The sequence below is a fragment of the Sus scrofa genome, chromosome 6 (assembly GCF_054392235.1).
Source record: "Sus scrofa isolate SSC_HxYL_T2T_F1_AM1 chromosome 6, Sscrofa_HxYL_maternal_Yorkshire_Landrace_v2.0, whole genome shotgun sequence".
NCBI classification, from domain to species: domain Eukaryota; kingdom Metazoa; phylum Chordata; class Mammalia; order Artiodactyla; family Suidae; genus Sus; species Sus scrofa.
Genome location: NC_139388.1, coordinates 24,467,757 through 24,487,907, shown reverse-complemented (window position 1 = coordinate 24,487,907; position 20,151 = coordinate 24,467,757). Strand labels below are relative to the sequence as shown.

The following is a 20,151-nucleotide window of genomic DNA, read 5'->3' as shown; positions in this document are numbered from 1 at the left end:
GAATGTCAAGTGATTTTTATTACATGCCTCCTTTCAGTACTCAGACTTTTTTACTTTTGTATGTGTCAATGTTTTATAAAGGTCTTTGGCTGATAAGGAAAACACAATAGAAATTTGACTGTGGGAGGAAACCCTAGAATATTTTTTGTGCTTAGTCAGGTTCTTGATTCTTACTTTGAGAGGAGATGGGACAAGTTCTCAGCACATGTTTGATGCCCATGGTGGCAGCTATTGTAATTGAAAGAAGACCCTTCCTTTTCTGGCCCCATCCCTCTCCTAGAAGGAAGTAGGCAGACCCCTCTGCCCCAGGTTAAAGCAAATGGAAGCAAATTGATACACAGTGTCTCTGAAGCCTTCTGTTAAGACTTTATGAATGGGAACCTTATCCATTCATGTGGAGAAATCGTACAGTGATCTGTTACTGAACATGCAATGACCCATGGGCAAAAGCAGGATTTACTAACCAGATGTTTCTCTAAAAATCTGAGGTTGAAGATTTGGTTAATTTGGAAAGTTTTATTAGCAAAGGCAGTCTCTTCACCAGTGTCTCCTTTACTTTCTACATTGTATAGATACTTCAAACCAGGGTGCATGAATCCCTGGAAATTCCCCGAGGGAGGTCCCTGAATTAGTTTAATATCTCTGGGTTAGAGGTGATTAAAAGTGGGAAGCAATGACTATTATTGAAGCTATCAGGCAAACTTACCCAGCAGAATATTCTAAAGTCTGTGATTAGTGATTATCTAGACCCTTCAAAGTGTAGGGGAGGCAAGTTAGTATAATGAGAAGAACCAAGAGATTAAAGGCTTCAGGGACGTTGGTTTATCCATTTGCTTCCATGGTCCCAACCATGCTGAAGCTCATGGAATACAAGTGACTAAGAACTCTGAAGCTCACATGTCTTCATCTTTTAGTAGGAACTGCAGTAGTTCCCTAATTGGGTGATTGTGAAAAATAAAGACGAAGTGATGGTGATAGTAATTATGATAATTATGTAGGTAAATATCTACTCTTGGCCAGCCAGTGGGCTGAGTGCCTTATATGCACATAGACTTTGTACCTGTGTAAGAGCTGGCACAACGGAGACTCAATAAGATATGGAGTATTATTCTTCTTTACTGTGATTGAACTTCATAATCACTCAGCAATGATGTAACATTCACGGTAGTTGTAACAGCAGTAGTGGTAGTGATAAGCTAATTACTATTTTATTATCGACTAAATAGATGAGATGCATTGTCATCCTTAATAATCATTTTATGAAAACAAGCACCTACGGGTAAGTGCTGTCTCTGTGTTATGAAGGAAGAAATGGGGGCTCAAGGATGTTACAGAATTACCCAGATTATTTCTAACAAACACTTGGAATTGGAGGAGTCAAAAATCAACCCTCATGTCCTATATCAAATCCTGGCCTCCTACAACAGCATGTTCTATTTGTGCATGTTGGCAGGCTGTAATCAATATGACATGCTGGGTCTGAACGAGATCTGAGGTCAGAGAGTTTCTCTGAGACATTCAAGGAATCAGGTCACTTTAGCATTTGTGGATAATATCAGTTTAATCAAAATTTGTCTTGAGTATCTGTTATGCTCTGTGAACAATGCTAGGCACTATTCCATATAGGCTCAGGTGGGTTCTACTATCTCTGTTCTATAGATGAGGTGACAAAGTTCCTAAAAGTTGAAAATAGTTGGTTGACTTTATTTAGACTCAGGTCTCAATCCTGGCTCTGTTTCTTAGTATGGGACAACAGAGCCTGTGCTTTATTTACTCAACAACCGCGCCATTTTCGTGTGCTTAAGTTTTGAATTGCTAAGAGAAAGCATCCAATTTTTTAGCGACTTTCACTTTGCTTTTTTAAACCACCCATACTTATTATACATATAATTAGTTATTGGAATTATGGCTTAAGGAAAGAATAGTGCCATCATGTTCTTCACAGAAATAATTCCACTTGATTGAGGAGTCCCTGGAAGTGTTTTCATTTAGGGGAAGAGAAATTTCACCTTAATTCTGAATAGGAATAATTGCAAGGATTTCGCTGTAACTCAAAATTGGCAATTTAAGTAGCATCGGTTATTGGCTAGCCAGCGTGCTGATGCTATAAAGGGTGGCTTGTGCAGAAGTACTTCATAGGGAATCCAGAAGCTACAGAAGCTACAGTTCACACGCTAAACTCACTGTGCACATCGTATGTACAAATTCAGCCATGGGATATCATTGTTAATTCACTTACAACTATTTCATGTGTTATTCCATGGGGATGGGGGGATGACATGACTGTGAGTCACACAGGGGGAAAATTAAAAAGTTGTAGTTATTTAGTAAAAGAATACCCTGTATTACATGACAGGAAATTCACATGAAAGGAAGCAATTTGTACACATTTTGAGATACTGGAATGATTTTCAATGGTCTGATTTAAAGCTTTCAAGCCTGCCGTTCTCCAGAACAGTTTTCAAACACAAACAGGAAAGTCACATAGAGGTTAATATATAAAATCTATATGAAAGAAGCCCTGTCTATCAAGCAGACTCATGGTAAGATGCTTGATGCCATAGGAGGAGATAACGGAACGGTCCTCTTCCTAGAACTACATGGAGTTTTTTTGTTTTTTTTTTTTTTGCCACGAGAAGGTGTATTATTTCATTAATACTCAATACTTAAGATTGCAGGGACCCAGATTTGGGTCCTTGCTCAGCCACAGTCTGTGACCTTGCTCAAAATCTTTCTCGTTACTGGACCACATTCCAAACCCAGAATATTCATGTCATAATACATTTTCAATTCTGGCAAATGAACCAAGTTTTCCTGTGGATGACTGTAGGAAAAGTTGGCTGTCATAGTTATATATTTGCCAAGAGAAGTAAATAATAACAGAACTTCAAAAATAGCAAAACCAAAGCAGCATCGATCAAGCATACAGATAAAGAGAATTTTTTTTTTCATGTATTCATTCTTAAATAACTCAGTTCTTGAAGTGCTACTAGTATACCTAGCTCACCAGCATCACTTCTTTTTGGAATAATCCTGAGAACATCTGGAATATTAGAACAGTTCAACACAAATGTTTCCTGAGACATTTAAGACGTAACTCAAATGTCAATTATGAAATGGCCACAATATCTAAAGAGACGGTCAGCACCCCTGGCTTCCTTAATCTGCAAAACACATCTACTTCATCGGCATTCATGAGGTGCTTTGTCCTTCCTCTGGCAAACCTGCATGACCTTAAGAAGTGACTCATACCATGATACAGACTAGCCCTTGAGTCTCCTTTGAGCCTTGAAGGCAGCAAGACTTGGGTTTGAATCTTGACACCCTTCTCCTTAGTAGCTCTGTTATCTTTTAACTGTATCTGAATGCCTCTGGTCTCCAGATACACAACAGTTATTAATATTTACCAGGTCCTTGCACACCTCAGCGCTGAGTCCCCAAAGTGGCTAGAGGAGAAAATGACAATTATTTTTTTTTTTCTGTCTCTCTTTCTTCTTCCTTCTTTACACCCTCCTACCGTCTCTCTTCTTTGTATTGTTTTCTTCCCACCTACTTTTAATGATACCGATTATGGGCCAGAGATTGATTGTGTTCCATCCTGGGCATTCAGGGGTGAATGAGACATGGTTGCTGTCCTCAGTAATTTACTATCAGGACAGGCTGACATAATGGGGCAAGTGGTAAAATGAAGAAGAAACAGAAAAGTGGCATGAGGAAGTTCCTAGCGAAGGTGGGTCAGAGACTAAGGAAGAGAATGATTAGTTCTGTCTGGGAAGGTTTCTTGCTTCTGCACCATTGGAGCTGCAGGGATGAGTGGAATTTTAAAAGTCCATAAAGGGCAACTGTGGACTAGGCTGCAATATCCACATCAAGTTGCAGGGGTACCAGATCATGTGGAAAAACAAAGTAAGAATCTGGGGAATCAAAGGCATATGTGTGTAGTGTTGTAGTAAAGACGAATTTGGATAGAAGTCATGTAGAGATTCGGATGCAAAAAATGTAATTTTTATTACTTGGAAATCAATGTGGAGGCATTACCATTTTGAGGTTGGTGAGAAATGTTCTTATAACATCATTGAATGTCATCTTTGTAATCTTTAAAATAATATAGGTTTACTTCATTATTACCACTGCATTAATATCTAACATTTCTTCATATATATGTATGTGTATATATTTATGAAATGTAAACATAAAGTATGTGTGTGTGTGTGTGTACCACCTGTGAGTGTATATAAATACCCACACATATGTGTGTATTTATTTATGATGGCAAATACTAACATATACATATATTTACATATTTCTCTGTATGTTTATATCTAGATACCTATCTAGAAAGTAAAACATTTGTCTTTTTATTTTTTTTATTTATTTATTTTCTCTTTTGTCTTTTTAGGGCCGCACCTACGGCATATGGAGGTTCCCAGGCTAGGCATCCAGTCGGAACTGTAGCCCCCAGCCTACGCCAGAGCCACAGCAACGCCAGATCCTAGCCACACCTGCGACTTACACCACAGCTCATGGTAACGCCGGATCCTTAACCTACTAAGCGGGGCCATGGATCGAACCCGCAACCTCAGGGTTCCTAGTCGGATTCATTTCTGCAGGGCCAATATGGGAGTTCCCATTGTATTTTTACATCTTAGGTAATAATATCTATTTAAATTCTTATTTGGCAGCTAATATCTTTTTATACATGACATTGATGAGCTTCAGGAGAATTCAGTGACATGCTGGGAAATTTGGAGGGGGACCTCCAATTCCATCAGAAAACACATCAAGTTATTTTCATTTATATTCTTTGCAAAATTGTTATAAGCAGTTATATAAGTATATGATCATAGCATACATTATTTCTAAGATAAAATTTAAAAATTACAAAAAAAAAAAAAAGGAGTTCCCATCGTGGTGCAGTGGTTAACGAATCCGACTAGGAACCATGGGGTTGCAGGTTCGATCCCTGGCCTCACTCATTGGGTTAAGGATCCGGCATTGCTGTGAGCTGTGGTGTAGGTCACAGACGCGGCTCGGATCCCACGTTGCTGTGGCTCTGGTATAGGCCGGCGGCTACAGCTCCAATTCAACCCCTGGCCTGGGAACCTCCACATGCAGCGGGTGCAGCCCAAGAAATGGCAAAACAACAAAAAAAAGACAAAAAAAAAAATGTTATAAGTGTTTTATGATGCTACAGTATTTTTGCAGTGTTTGCTTGATATTTTATGCATTGGATCTCTACAACCTTAACCACTAGTTTAATATTTCCCATTATTATATATTTAAATCACTTGTGTTTTAAATGATAACAAACAATAAAAGTGAACATTTTAATTTAATTTTGTAAGGGGTTAGGAGAAAGGAAATTTATAATTTCCTTGGAATGTTTTCTTAATTTAAAAAAAAATCATATGGAATCTAATATCCAGCGCAAATGAACATCTCCTCAGAAAAGAAAATCATGGACTTGGAGAAGAGACTTGTGGCTGCCTGATGGGAGGAGGAGGGAGTGGGAGGGATCGGGAGCTTGGGCTTATCAGACACATCTTAGAATAGATGTACAAGGAGATCCTGCTGAATAGCATTGAGAACTTTGTCTAGATACTCATGTTGCAACAGAACAAAGGGTGGGAAAAAAATGTAATTGTAATGTATACATGTAAGGATAACTTGATCCCCTTGCTATACAGTGGGGGAAAAAAAAAAAAAAAGAAAAAACCATATCAGGGGAGTTCCCGTCGTCGTGGCTCAGTGGTTAACGAAACTGACTAGGAACCATGAGGTTTTGGGTTCAATTCCTGACCTTGCTCAGTGGGTTATGGATCCGGCGTTGCCGTAAGCTATGGTGTAGGTTGCAGACATGGCTGGGATCCCGCATTGCTGTGGCTCTGGCGTAGGCCGGCACCTACAGCTCTGATTAGACCCCTGGCCTGGGAACCTCCATATGCCGCAGGAGCAACACAAGAAATGGCAAAAAGACAAAAACAAAAAACAAAACAAAAAAAAACAGGTCAGGAGTTTCTGTCGTAGCTCAGTGATAAGGAACCTGACTAGGAACCATGAGGACACAGGTTCCATCCCTGGCCTTGCTCAGTGGGCTGGGGATCCAGTGTTGCCCTGAGTTGTGGTGTAGGTCTCAGAAGTGATTTGGATCCTGCGTTACTGTAGCTCTGGCATAGGCCCATGGCTATAGCTCCGATTTGACCCCTAGCCTGGGAACTTCTATATGCCGTGGGTGTGGGCCTTAAAAAGCAGAAAGAAAAGAAAAAAGAAAGAAAAATTAAAAAAGACCAAAGTATCTAAGCATGATTTTGATTCCCAATACATTAAATGCATTCGTTTTCCAATTACGTGATGTTTTGAAAAAGCACCAGAAATCTGTGAGAAATCTAGTATCTCCAAATCCAGACCATTCTATGTAACTCTTTACCTATCCAGCTACCTATCATCTAGCTAATTCATAAATTATTGGTCACAAAGAAAGGTAAACGCAGGTTTTTCTAAGTCCTATGGAGGCTGAACAGTTGTTTTTTTTGTTTTTTTGTTTTTATTTTTATTTATTTATTTATTTGTCTTTTTAAGGCTAAACCTATAGCATATAGAAGTTCCCTGACTACAAGGTCGAATCGGCGCTGTAGCCTCCAGCCTATGCCACAGCCACACCACCACCAGATCTGAGCCGTCTCTGCAACGTACACCACAGCTCACAGCAACGCTGGATCCTTAACCCACTGAGCGAGGCCAGGGATCAAACCCGCATCCTCATGGTTACTAGTCAGATTTGTTTCTGCTGCGCCACAATGGGAACTCCGTTTTCTGTTTTTTAATGTTTCCCTTTCACCTTTGTGAAGTCTCTGTGCAGCTTTGGCATTACTGAAGTTACCAGCTAATCAGTGATATGGTGGGCATGTATCGAAACCTTGCTGCTTATACCCCTCACCTGTCAGAACCGCCACAAGTGGTACAAATTCCATAGGCGGCAGAAAGTATGGGTACAGTATATGACCCCCCAAAGACTTTATCCCTGGTGAATTTGCACCACTTAACCTCAGAATTGAAAGACCCTTTTCACAGACAGTAAGGTGATAATTGCATGTTACATTGGCAAGAGTTTGGGGGAATGACAAACCTAGTGGTTTCATAACTAGGATAATGTGTTCGACAAGTCTTATTCAAATAGGAGTTTAGCACAGCATTTTATATCAACTGCAATCTTTGAACAGCACAATCTGGGAGACCCGCAAAGACTGAATTACAGTAATCAGCCTTCAAAATGACAAAGGAGTTAATCAGCATCCCCTTGCCTTTCTCGTGAAGCCTCTCAATCTGGTGATATCACAGAAATTATAAAAAGGAGTCTTCGAGATGGATACAAAATGCCTCTCAAATGATAACACCAAAGACAATGGGAAGAAGAAGGGAAAAAAAAAGGCTCAAGTTTTAAATTTTTGAGATGACTGAATTGTAATCAGAAGTACTCCATGAATGATGAGACATAAGGAACAGCTGTTTAGTACTTAGGAAGAACTTGGGCCAGGCTAGGATTTAAATTCTTAAACTTCTGCACTAGGGAAATCTCCATTTGATTGAATACAGTTAAGATAAAACCAGGTCTCTTAAATACGGGAGAATCAAGCACATCGGTCTATTCACAGTAGGGTCATGAATGCCTGTTTCAGAGCAAGATGATTCCCTCTTTCCCGTTAATCCTCCTGCTAGGGTTCACCTCCCATCTCCTATCTTCCCACCCCCCAACTCCCAGTGCCAAGTTCAAAATCTCCATTGAATTCAGTTTGCAGAGAATGAACTATTCTCAGTAATTGGATTTTCTGATGAGCTGAGATTTTCAAAATGGAGTCCAGGGAAACATTTCTAGAATATAATAGTTTACATTCCCGTTTCTGAGTCTACTTTTCATGAAATGTGATGGAGGATCCAACAGAACAGGATCATCCTTCCAAATGTCTGTTGTGGATTTTTTTTACTCCAGATGTGAGCGCCCCGTTTTCAAGGAATAAATGTGTTCCAGGGACGTTCCATGATTTTTTTTCCCCAAGAGTAACTAGTTAAGGTATCTAAGTCTAAACCCTACAGACACTCCTGAGCTGAAAACTTACAAGAGCCAAAGATGACCATTGTAACCATGTTCATTGTTTCAACTCCCAGTCGTGGGCTGAAATTACCAGGCTTAGAGTAACTAAAGGGATTTTCTTTTTTTCTGAGGTTATTTACCAAATGCCTACATTAAGGCATTGTACCGACTGACCTGGAAGAAAGCATTTTGTCATACTACTTGCCAAAAATTAGAACTCGAATTTGTTGCCAGTTGGGTGTAATGGAAGTTTAAACATGATATTTAAGCTTATGAACACCTTGCTGGGCATTGAGCATGTCTGACTGTAACCACCTGGGAAGACGTGGGCACTGCTTTTGCTTGACCACTACTTTGAGAAAGAGCAACAAAATTCATGTCTTGGGCAACCAGAAGCTATTTAAAATGAGTACTATCAGGAGTTCCCTGGTGGATCAGTGGGTTAAGAATCAGGCATTGTCACCGTAGTGACTTGTGTCTCTGCTACGGTACAGGTTGGATCCCTGGCCCAGGAACTTCCACATGCTCTGGGCATGGCCTAAAATAAAATAAACTACGCCATCACACAGTGTTTTCAGTTAGTTTATGTTGGCTGAAAGGGTGTAGGGATCTCTTCTCTGCCTTCTTAAAATCACAGTCGAAAATGGATAAAAATGCTATTTAATTGAGATTTGGAGTAACTTTTTAGTCTTTATAGCTGAATATTTTTGACTTCTCAAATTGAAGAGGGAAAATGACTTGTGACTATATTTTCTGTTCTGTGTTTGGGGATATTTAATATGAAACAATTTTTAAAATATAGAAAGTCCTCTCTCTTGGCTACAGAAGAAACAGCCTAAAGCTACTAATACTTGGGAGAATATGTGTACCAAAGTACATAATTCAGGGAAGGAGAAGTAGAAGGAACCTTTAAGGCAGTTTTTAAGCTTCTATTTTAGGAGTTTATTAACATCTTGCCATATTGAAGCAAGTGAAATGATCAGCCTTTTGAATAGGAGTTTAAAAAGGTAGCACATATAGATATGCTCCAACACAAGGAGAAAAACAGAAGGACCAAGGGTACTTGGGGTTTTCCTTTTGCTACCTTTACAGTCACAAGTTAGCAGGAAAGATGTTCCAGAAATTCTGTCTTGGATTTTCTAAGGAGTTGCTGCTAGTAAGGTGGAGACTAGAGGTAACAGGCTTAGGCAAAGTAAGAACTTTTAATTATGCAATTTGTCCTGAAGCCCATTAAGTGTGTGGCATGCCCTAAAGACACTTTGGAGAGACTTCCTGCTTGCCTTCAAATATGAAGACACCTCCCCCCGGTGTTACATAAGAAAAGAAGAAGGTGTGAAAACTCCCAGGTGTGCAGCTTCCCATTTGGGTCATTGTGAGCCACTCACTTCCCTGAAGTGAATGAACAATACTTCTTATTCTCATTTAACAGTAAGGAAACAAATACCTACCTGACCATCTCAAGGTGCAGTCTTGAGACAGCAGTATGTGATTACATTGAAGTCCTTTTGTGTTGCAGTTGTCTCTAGGAATGACCTGGTGGAAACATGTTTGACACTTGAATAAAGAACCAGTATCTTAACCATAACTTTTAGGATCCTAGCAGGAGTGGGGGTGAATGAGGAGCGTTTATAATGAAGGAGGTACTGAGAAAAGTATGGCTAGGTCAAGAGAGACCAGCCAGGGGTAGTGAAGCACCACCAACACAAGCAGCAGAAGAGCTAATTCATTCCTCTCCCTGAAGGTGCAAGGGAAGGAGACCACTCATGGCCACTGGAGTTTTGCTCTAGCATTATCCCAAGACAATAACCAGAGAGTGGCCAAAACTGTGACCGAGGTACCAGGTGGTCTGAAACCTCACCTTGCTCCAGCCTCACTGTCTCCTGGGGTAACATACGTTGGTGGAGTCTAACACAAAGCTGGAAAGTAAAGCCATCCATAGAGGTCACTCTCTCATGCCAAGAGTAGGTGGAGGATGCTGGAAAGTGGATCTGGAAGAGCAGTTCGGGAGTGTTCAGTACACTAACCACTATCCAGATAAGCATTAAATAAATTATCTTTGGAAAGCTCAAAGGGGAAGGGAAACTGTGGTTGGGTAACTACTGTGTGACAAGAACTTTGCATGATTTATCTCACCTAGTCTTAGAATACCCTTAATGAGAGACTAATTTTTCTCTCCATTTTAGAGGGCAGATGAGTCCTGGTAGGTTCCATAATTTGTTCATAACCACAAAGCTAAAGTGTGAGGATAATATGAGAAACCAAACTTGGCTTGACCTCCATAGGAGGGAGCATTTATAAGGGGACTCAAACTTGTCCGTAGATTAAGCATTGTACATGGTATGAAGCTCTGTACCTTGGTGGAGGTACAGACATAAACGTTCTGTGATAGGTGGAGACCCAGGGAATTCTTTTTGTCCCATTAAAGCAAAGGTCCTTCCTTAAGAGGCTATGTCATATTCTCATGCAACTCAGAGACATTAACCCAGGTATGCTGTTTGCAGCTGAGCCTCAAAACTATTTTAATTCCAGGCGTCTGAGAGACATCACGGTTTTTTCGTTAATTTACATTCTCATGACATATTTAAATAATGATGAGATTAATACATGCCAGTCTTCTCTGACTCTGAGGAAACTATAAAAATTTCCACTGAAGTAACTTGAGAGGATGAATGTGTAGACCTCCACCCGTCACCTTCTTTGAAAAAAACTTACTTTGCTGCCTTCCTTGAGGAACTATATCCCTTTTCTCTTATTATTAGAAGCTCTACGTCAAATTCAGGGTCCAACAGATGACTTTAATTCATCATGACCTTAAACTGCGATGGCACCTAAACTTTACAAACTACCAGTTACCCATGTAACTATCACAGGAGTAAAACCATTTCCTGATCCTTCTTGGGCCTGTGCTGAAGATACTCTGAGTTATGAAAATACACATCCAAAGGAAAAGTAGCCATGTTGGCTTTTCATCATGCTAAGGATATGATTTGTCTTAGTGTTGTTCTTGATTTTTGCCTATCTGTTTATTTTCCCACATTGCCTCACGGTGATCCAAACCTGAGTGATTGCTCTATGTCTATTTTTCTCTTCGTTCTGTTTTTGTTTATAACCATGTGAGTATGACCTATTCAGTTATATGATAATATGATCAAATCTTGAAACAAATCATTATATTGAAAAATATCATTATGTTACTATCCATATTTCCAAATAGGCAGGATTATCTAATTGCCTGATCCCTGAATGGGAAGCTCTGGTATTAAGGTTTCAAGGTCTAATAAAGTGCATGAGAGCTCACAGCTTTTCCCAGAGCCTGCTCCCTGCCTGGGTGGATTAGATTTCCCAGGACACTTGTGTGCCTTGTCTGCTACTTGAATGATTCAGGGCTTGAACTCCTTGCAAACCTTTTACAGAAAGATGATTTAATTAGAGCATATAAGTTTAAAAAAAAAAAAAAAAAACAGGATTACAACTCAGACATGGCCAAGAAATTGGCTCATCCTCAATTTGAATTGAACATTTATGATGTCTCTAGGGTTAGAAGTGAGGGGCAAATTGTCTTTAATGCAGGAAATTTTCTTTCACTTGAGCCAGAGAGATTACACACATCCATTCACGAGGGCTAGTCTGGGCTCGTCACAAACATTTTTATTATGGCCTCTTACAATTGCGGGGACAGGGCTCTTGTGGCATAGAGTTTAAGTAAAAATGCAGAACAAAAATATAGTATCATAATATGATATCAGACAGTTGTTTGAAATGGGAAAAAATGGTGGTATCGGAATGTTTCAGTTATTCATAGTACCTCCATTCAGTGAAACATTAGGCAGCTCTAAGAAATAATGTGTTGGACCTCTGTATATTAACACATCTCACCAATATCCATCGTATGCAAAAAGAAAGCCCCAGAACAATGACTATACTGTGATCGTATTTGTGGTTAAATATTCTTATGTACATTGTATGCGTATACATGTAATGGCCTTGCAAACATATACGTCAAAATGTCAGCAGCATCAATGAAAGGAGGTGTGAAGGTAGGGAGAGGGCTAAATAAAGATTTTTCAAGGTAACTTCAGAAGTATCTATGCAGATTTTGAACCTTTAATAAGAATATTAAATTACTAATGAAACATACACAGAGGCAGAAAAATGAAACCCTGATAATATGTCAAAAAAATCTACTAATATTTTGCACTGATATTGTTATTTCATATAATTTTATGTTTACCCTTTTTTTGCTTTTCTATGTCTTCTCATTTATCTAAAATATTAAATATTTATTACTTTTATAATATGATGTAACTAAACAATTAAAATACAGATGTAGGTAAAGAGTGCTTTAGGCTTTAGACATTTGCCTATATTAATTCTGATTGGCACTTTATTCATCTGAGTTGATTCTAATAACACATTTATTTCTTTCATCTCTCTGATGTATTTCTGAGCTTCAGAATAATTTATCTTTGACCTCAGAGCCTTCAAGCTATTTGTGTATTTACTTCTTTAGTAGGGAAACTGGAGTCTGTGATAAATTGTAAGATTCTTTCACTTCCAGGGTTTTCCTGGGTAGATGAAGCTATGTTATGATTTATACTTTAATTTGGTAGGCAAGAATGCCATTCAGCTTACTTTCTAATGTCTATTTTTTGCAGGTTCTTTTTTATATAAAATGTATTTTTGCAACTTATCCACTGATGTCTATGACTACAGTCTTTCTCGGTGTTGGCATTAGAGATGCACACTAGCTACGTGTCAAAAGAAAACAAAAATATCTGAATAGGGACTTGATGTATGCACTTGTATGTTTCTGTATGTGTGTGTTTGACTCTGTGATTCACACACTTGTTTTTGAATGAGCTGTTGGCCTGTAAGTCATTCTCCCATTTTTTTTTCCCCTCTCAGCAATTATAAAAACTGCCCTTCCCAACATGGACAGAGAAGCCAAGGAGGAGTACCTGGTCGTTATCCAAGCCAAAGACATGGGTGGACACTCTGGTGGCCTCTCTGGGACCACAACACTCACAGTGACCCTTACTGACGTTAATGACAATCCTCCAAAATTTGCCCAGAGTAAGTGAATCCCCCACCCTGGGTGAGCACCTAAATATGATGTTTCCATTTGAATTTATACCTTATTTTTCAGCGATTAGAAAAACAGATAGCAATCCCTGAGTGCTTATTACGTGCAAGGTATGGCAATCCATGTACATGTAAAACCACCAACTCTCCTGTCATTTTGTTGTGGAATGTATCCCCAGTTTACAGATTCCAAAGAATTAGAGAACATTTCTGAACCTTAAGCATAGAATAGGTCAGGGGGCTGAGAATTAGAATCAGCAGGTCTGGCTGCAAGATGTGTGCTTATTTTTCTATTCTATGGTATCTCCCCTTAAGAAAACTTGAGAAGATGATAGAAACGCACCTCAGGTATTGCTCTATTAATATTCACTTGTATAAAAGAAACTAAATCTCTGGAGCCTGAGGTGGGGAAGGCAGATAGGCAGTACATTTGCTGCAAAAGCCGCACTCCTCTTTCTTTTGGCTGCTGAGACATCAATGATGACTGACTCTGCTCATCCCTCCGTCAGCTGTTCTCTGCCTTAGAATCCTCTCAGCAGTGTTCTAGGGGGCCACCATCCACCAATCAGGGAGACCATCATTATTTGCCAACTTTCTTACGTCTCCTAGAACCCTTTCCTTCTGGGCATTTATCCAAGTAACCTGACATTAGAGAGATGCTTTTGGGAAGGCCTTTCTGACATGGAGAGTTTTGAGTTGGGAGAAATGGAAGATGAAGAGGAATTAGCTGAAACCAAGTGAAAGCAGGAAAGGGAAGATGGACATTGCAACTTACAGGAAAGAGAGATCCAAAAGCCCTCTGGAAGAAGGGTGTGTGTCCTTGGATGAGAATTGAAAAAAAAAATTCACTGCAGCTGGAGCACAGAGGCTGGAGAGTTAGGTTAGGCAGGAGTTTGCCATCCTTGGGTTTGTAGGCCATTTTAACTGCTAAGATCTTTATCCTGTGATCATGAGGAAGCCACTAAAATATTTTAACGTGTAAGCTGAGGAATAGGATTTGATTCTAGGGGAGTCAGAGAAAATGAACTCTGGTTTTCCTCCAGTATGTTTTCCACAGTACAGCCAGTTAAGAGGTGTCTGTAATCATGCATGTAAAAGGTGACAGTGGCACCAGAGAGCAAGGTTGGTCGCGGTGGGAGTGGAGACAAGTGTGTAAGTGTGATAGATATTTAAGAGTTAATGGTGACAAAAATCTCAGGATAGATTGTGTTTTCAGTTGAGGAGATAAGTTATCTTATTTCTGACACGAGGTATTAGATGCATGCTGGCACTCTTTGCTGGAATAGGAGAACCTGTTTTCGCTGCCTTAGGAGAACCTGTTTTTGAAGAGAGAGAGCGAAAACAAGAGGCAAGGAAATGAGAGTTGGAGCAGAGAGAGAGATACCAAGGTGGGGTTTGCAAATGACATGTTTGAGGTACCTTGGAGAATTAATCTGCAAAAATTCCAAGACAGAAAGAACAGAAACAAACATGCATTTCATTAGGAATTTTAGAGTTTTCACATCTGGCTGTTTATAAATCAGATGACTGTGCAGCCCTTTTAAACCAAAGGATTGAAATAAAGAACACTATTTCTTTCTTTCTTTCTTTTTTTTTGTCTTTTTTGCCATTTCTCGGGCCGCTTTCGCGGTGTATGGAGGTTCCCAGGCTAGGGGTCGAATCGGAGCTGTAGTCTCCGGCCTATGCCAGAACCACAGCAATGCAGGATTCGAGCTGCGTCTGCAACCTGCACCACAGCTCACGGCAATGCCGGATCCTTAACCCACTGAGCAAGGACAGGGACCGAACCCGCAACCTCATGGTTCCTAGTCGGATTCGTTAACCACTGCGCCACGACGGGAACTCCAAGAACACTATTTCTTGCATCCATCTCCCCACTCTTTCATTTCCTTTTCGGTTGTTGTTATACTCAGTGCCCTAATGGGCAACCCCTCTTTCTCAGAAAATAGTTGTTTCAGTTCAGCCATGCCAGATAAGTTTCAAATGTGTTCCCTTTCTTGGTGGTAATAACTATTACCTATGATCACACTGATGAGGATGTTGAGGGTAGGAAGATAGGGATGGATAAAGAAATGTTCCACAGGCTTGGTTTTCCAAGGCTCCCTGACGCAGGACCGGCAGCAAGGGGAGGCTCCTTGCTGTCTTATTTACTTAATAAGCACACCTCAAAGAACCATCTCAAAACCTTACCTGAAATATAAAGTTTGAAGGAAATGGAGTCACTATACCAATTATGAGAGGATTGGGAGATTTGTACAGGGCATGGTAACTTTCCTTGCCTACCTTACATCAGAACTGTTTGGAAAACATTTTTATTCCCCAGTCCCATAATACCATGATTTTAAGAGGCACTTTTATGTCATCATGAAATAAAAGTATGTTAGTGCTAGAAGAAACCCTTGCCCATCATCTGAAGTAATCTCGTTATACTGGGTAAAATGAGCCTAAGTTGATTCAAGGGACTCAGAGATTGAGTTCAAACTAGAATTAGGTGATGTTCTCTAGATTTAATTTTTCCTTTGGGGCTTGTGGTTCATTGAGTGTTTATATTTTCCTTGTTCTTATTGCAGTGAGACTAAAACTTCCTGATTGTCTGGGTTTGGGTTCCCCAGAAACAGGTACTGAGACAAGAATTTGTTTATCAGTAGGAGATGATCCCAAGAAATGCCACTAGGGAAGTGAGAATGCGAGAGAGAGAAAGCCAATGATGTACATTCTCAGGCCAGTTAGCACGTTGGGCAACTGGCACTTCATCCCATTGGGGAAACTCTGGAACACTGTAAATAAGCAACAGAAGAGAACTAGCTTAGTGTTATCCTACCAGAGAGGGGAGGAGCTTGGGATTTTATGTACTAAGTTGTCTTTGTCGGCTGCTTCTCTGGGGTTATTAATTTTCTGTTGGGTCTAGCTTGACAAGCAGTGGGCAAAATGGCTTCTGAAAGCCAGAGGAAACCCTCAGGCAAAGAAATGCAGGAATTGACAGTTGAATGTAGGGCAGGTGTGACTGGAAGGGGTCATGGCCATAGGTCATGGGGTTCGGGTACCTACGGCATCCCCTACACCAATGAAAGTGGGTGGCGCCGATACAACAGCCAAAATGATTTGGATAAAGTTGGGACGAATAGCACTAATTGGGCACGTTTTCCTGCCCCCAAAGGAAAAGGAACATACATTGTAATTGTATTTTGCCTAGAGAGTTTGGAAGGTAGGATTTTTGGTCTTCAGAGCAAGGAGGACTTTAGTAACAAGAGGAGTGTTTCATGTGTCTGAACAGCTTGCTGCAGGGCACAGCAGAAGCTTGGTAATTGGATTTTATCAAAAATGGTCTACAAGTCTGTAAATATAAAGGTAACTTCAAAAGTGACTTTCAGCGTGTTACACATTGCATCTATCTGTGCTGAAATTAGCTTAATATTTTATGTTGGGCAACAATGAATATCCCCAAGGGCAGCCAATGTGATTATACAGCAAATTGGAGAGAACATTCACATAGACTCACTAATATCCTGATATAACTCTGCTCCAAATATATACTTGGTAAACATATGGTTGAATAAGTCCCATAACTCAGAAGAGTTTCAAAGAGAGATCGGTACTTCCTCTGGGAACGATTTGTCTCTGACTCATTTAAAAGATTGTACATTCCACAGCGGGAAGGATGTCTTTGTCTTTCCCATCCCTGTATGGGTAGCATCCGTACAGACATACCCAGAACAAAGGCGTGTGCGATACATATTCGCCAACTGTGAATTAATGAATGAACGGAACATGTGCAACGCTCAGTGTTTCTCCTCTTTTCCAAGGTCTGTATCACTTCTCGGTACCAGAAGATGTGGTTCTTGGCACTGCAATAGGGAGGGTGAAGGCCAATGATCAGGATATTGGGGAAAATGCACAGTCATCCTACGACATCATTGATGGAGATGGAACAGCACTCTTTGAAATCACTTCTGATGCCCAGGCCCAGGATGGTATTATACGCCTGAGAAAGGTAAGGTCAGGAAGGTTTTGTTCATCTTCAGAATGCCTCTCTGGAACTTGAAGTCTGTGGGCGCTGGGTGGACTTCTTGACAGAATCTGAGAGCTGTTGGAGGTTTGCCTTCTTTAGCTGTGAGAAAGTAAGAGTCCTTTTTGCACATCCTCTCTCTTGGCCCCACCTTCCATTTCAGCTCAATCTCTGGTAAACAGTGACCATGGTGGTGCCAGCCTCCCATCTCACCCATCATTCCCCTCCTGTCTAGCCTCAGTGTTCTTCCATGAGCTGCAGGAACTTGCTCTGTTCTTATCCAGAGCATCCAGCTATGTAGGCAAGTCAGCACTCCAAGGGCAACCTGCAAGCATTGAAGGACAAAGATGGGTGGACAGTTTCTAGGCTTTGAGAATTTTTTTTCTGGGGCCTATTGTCTGTCATTCTTCAGAGGATTTTCAGGGGAAAGAATGCTCATTAGCCCACAAGGATGGCAAGGTCAATGGCTTTTAATCCTTTTCTCTGCCTTCCTCTCCCCATTTTTGCACTGCTGCTCCCTGGAATATCTCTGCACAGTGCCTTCAAGGCTGCTAAGTCTTCATTGCACGCTCTGCTTTTAGGGAACCTCAAAGGCAGACAAAGCAGACAGCTTCAGTTATTCTGGCTAGTTCCAGCACCAGAAGGATGGGGGCCACCCCACTACCATTAGAACCCCAAACCGTGATCAAATGTGCAAATGTTGTGGTAAATGCAACCCATCTTTGGTTTGTTCCTGAGGATGAGATTACCACTGGAGGAGGAAACATCTCCATAAATAGCACAAACGCTCTATGGCAATCCGACTGCTCTTGCCCCCAACCGTGTGTGTATGTGTGTGTGAGTGCGCACACCCATGTGTCTGTGGTTTGTGTCTGTGTGTGTTCAATGTGAAACATTCTGTGCATTATCCATGTTTATTTCTCATCATGACAACTATGTCTATTTAAAAGAATGTGTAGAACACAGTTCAGTATTTTACAGACATGAGCATTTGCAAAGAAAATGCCCTTTTATCCTCCTGAGTGTTTTGTTTAACATTGTTCCTCACATGCTTGTCATGGCGTAGGACACATTAATTTTAAAATAGATTGGTTGATTCATGAATCAGGAGATACATGGCAGATCACACTCTTGGGAACCCCCAATTTAGCCCTCTGTCTTTCTCAGCATCCCATTAACATGACTCCAAGCTTATTATCTGACTCTTTCTGCCCCGTTACCCAGGGATCTGCTTCCAGTGCTCATGGTCTTAAAATCCCCCCTTGAAGACGTACTGATAATGAGAACCTGAAATTCTCTGGATATACTTTTATAGACAAAATCACTCTTAAAAATCCATTTTGAGGAAAAAAATGGCTGCATCTATTTTAACTCTGCTCAGTAACAGTACCTTTAAACCTGGATGGAACTTAGTTGCAAAGTATTCAAAACTCATGTTTGAAATAGAGTGCAGTATAATTATATTCGAGTCAATTATTGAATAACCCAGAGCCACATTTTCCTTGGCTAATGATTCCTAATGTCATTTTTATTGTTATTATTAACTGCAATTCTTTGTTACCATAAGGTGCTTTTATAAACTGATGCAATTAGCCGCTTGCTATATTTTTAGCCACTGTTATTCATAAACTTGGAAGCATGTACTTACTACATGTCTTGACACCAAGAAACACATGTGTTTTACTCTGGAGAACAATGTGTAGGGAGTCATTTTACCACAATTCATGGGTCCTCTTTTTTGTCTGATCAAATCCCAAGGACACCGGGATGTATCATTATGTTGGGCTAAGAATTAAGCAGAACACAATCTGTTATATTTAATAGTATTTGTGAATAGTTTGAAATTATGAAACTGTTACAGTAAAGGTGATTAGAAAACTGTAAATCCATGAGTGTATGTGCCTGGTAATTTCAGAATAGACGGGGCATTGGGTATCCACCTTGTTCATTAGAAAATATTTTCCAGAACAAGCCAAGTCTCTTTAGAACAAAATTCAAAAATAAAAATCAGCACACAATTTTGAAATAAGAATACATCTTTAGGCTTGTACAGGAGTTCTGAAAGAGTTCACTAATGCCAGCTTGTGTTCTAGCTTCTTATTTGTTTTTAAATTTGCATTGCAGATTTTAAAGTTCTATTTCTTATAAGAAATTGCAATGCAAACCTAAATTATCTTTTTGAACCTTGACAAAGTACATCTTTGACATCTGAAGTATTATGTGTTGCCCAGAGAATTGAACTGTGAGGGTTCTAATGCAGATGGGCTTCTGATTATTTAGGGGGGCTGTGTTCTTTCAACTACCTCTATTTACCTAGAGCTTTAAGTCTGTAGGGCTTTTAAGGAAGGAGGTATTCATAGGTCAGAAATATTTTCAGTAATGGTGCACTGAGGTAATTTCAAATTGCTTTTAAGTGGTTGGTGGAAGACACAGTCAGGCCTAGTTATCTATCTATATATACGGCTCTCTTCTAAATATAAACACAAGTAGATATGTATCTGCATTCATATTTCTTTATGTGCTCACCTGCTTCATAGCACAAAACTCATAATAGAGACCTTCTAAGAATGCCCCAAAACATAATAAACCTCATTGTGGCCACATGATTAGTAAAGCAGTGATGCTTTGGAAGTGAAATAAGAAAACACTCTTTGTTGGGATTATTGTTAAATTATGCTTCATAATGTCTCCATGGACTAAACAATGATTATTTCTAGTTCTTTTACATTTCACACACCGTTGCAGAAATGATGAAATATTCTTCCCAGATAGAGATTGTGTTCGATGCTGCCTTATCTCCAACCGGCAGAGGCCCGATTAACTGGCTGATTGGTATGCGGGTCATGCCATCACTAGTAAAATTTTATTATGACTCTGAAGTGAAATTTTGATGGCACAATTCATGACTGTGAATATTTTGTGCATTCCAAGTGAAATGAGCAAAACAAAACAAAACAGTAGGAGATGAGATTCA

General features: G+C 40.0%; 1 protein-coding gene across 25 annotated transcripts in view; it reads left to right on the top strand.

Annotated features, from left to right (window-relative positions):
* CDH8 (cadherin 8) overlaps positions 1 to 20,151 on the top strand; it is a 1,221,794-nt gene that overhangs the window by 1,042,617 nt on the left and 159,026 nt on the right. For all 25 annotated transcript variants that reach the window (XR_014805726.1, XR_014805728.1, XR_014805725.1 and 22 more), the window contains 2 exons: positions 12,995 to 13,162; positions 16,975 to 17,162. Coding sequence is in view for 22 of the 25 variants with exons in the window: in XM_084959944.1 (XP_084816070.1) it covers positions 12,995 to 13,162; positions 16,975 to 17,162 (356 nt within the window). In the remaining 3 variants the exon portion in view is untranslated. The remainder of the gene's footprint in view (positions 1 to 12,994; positions 13,163 to 16,974; positions 17,163 to 20,151) is intronic.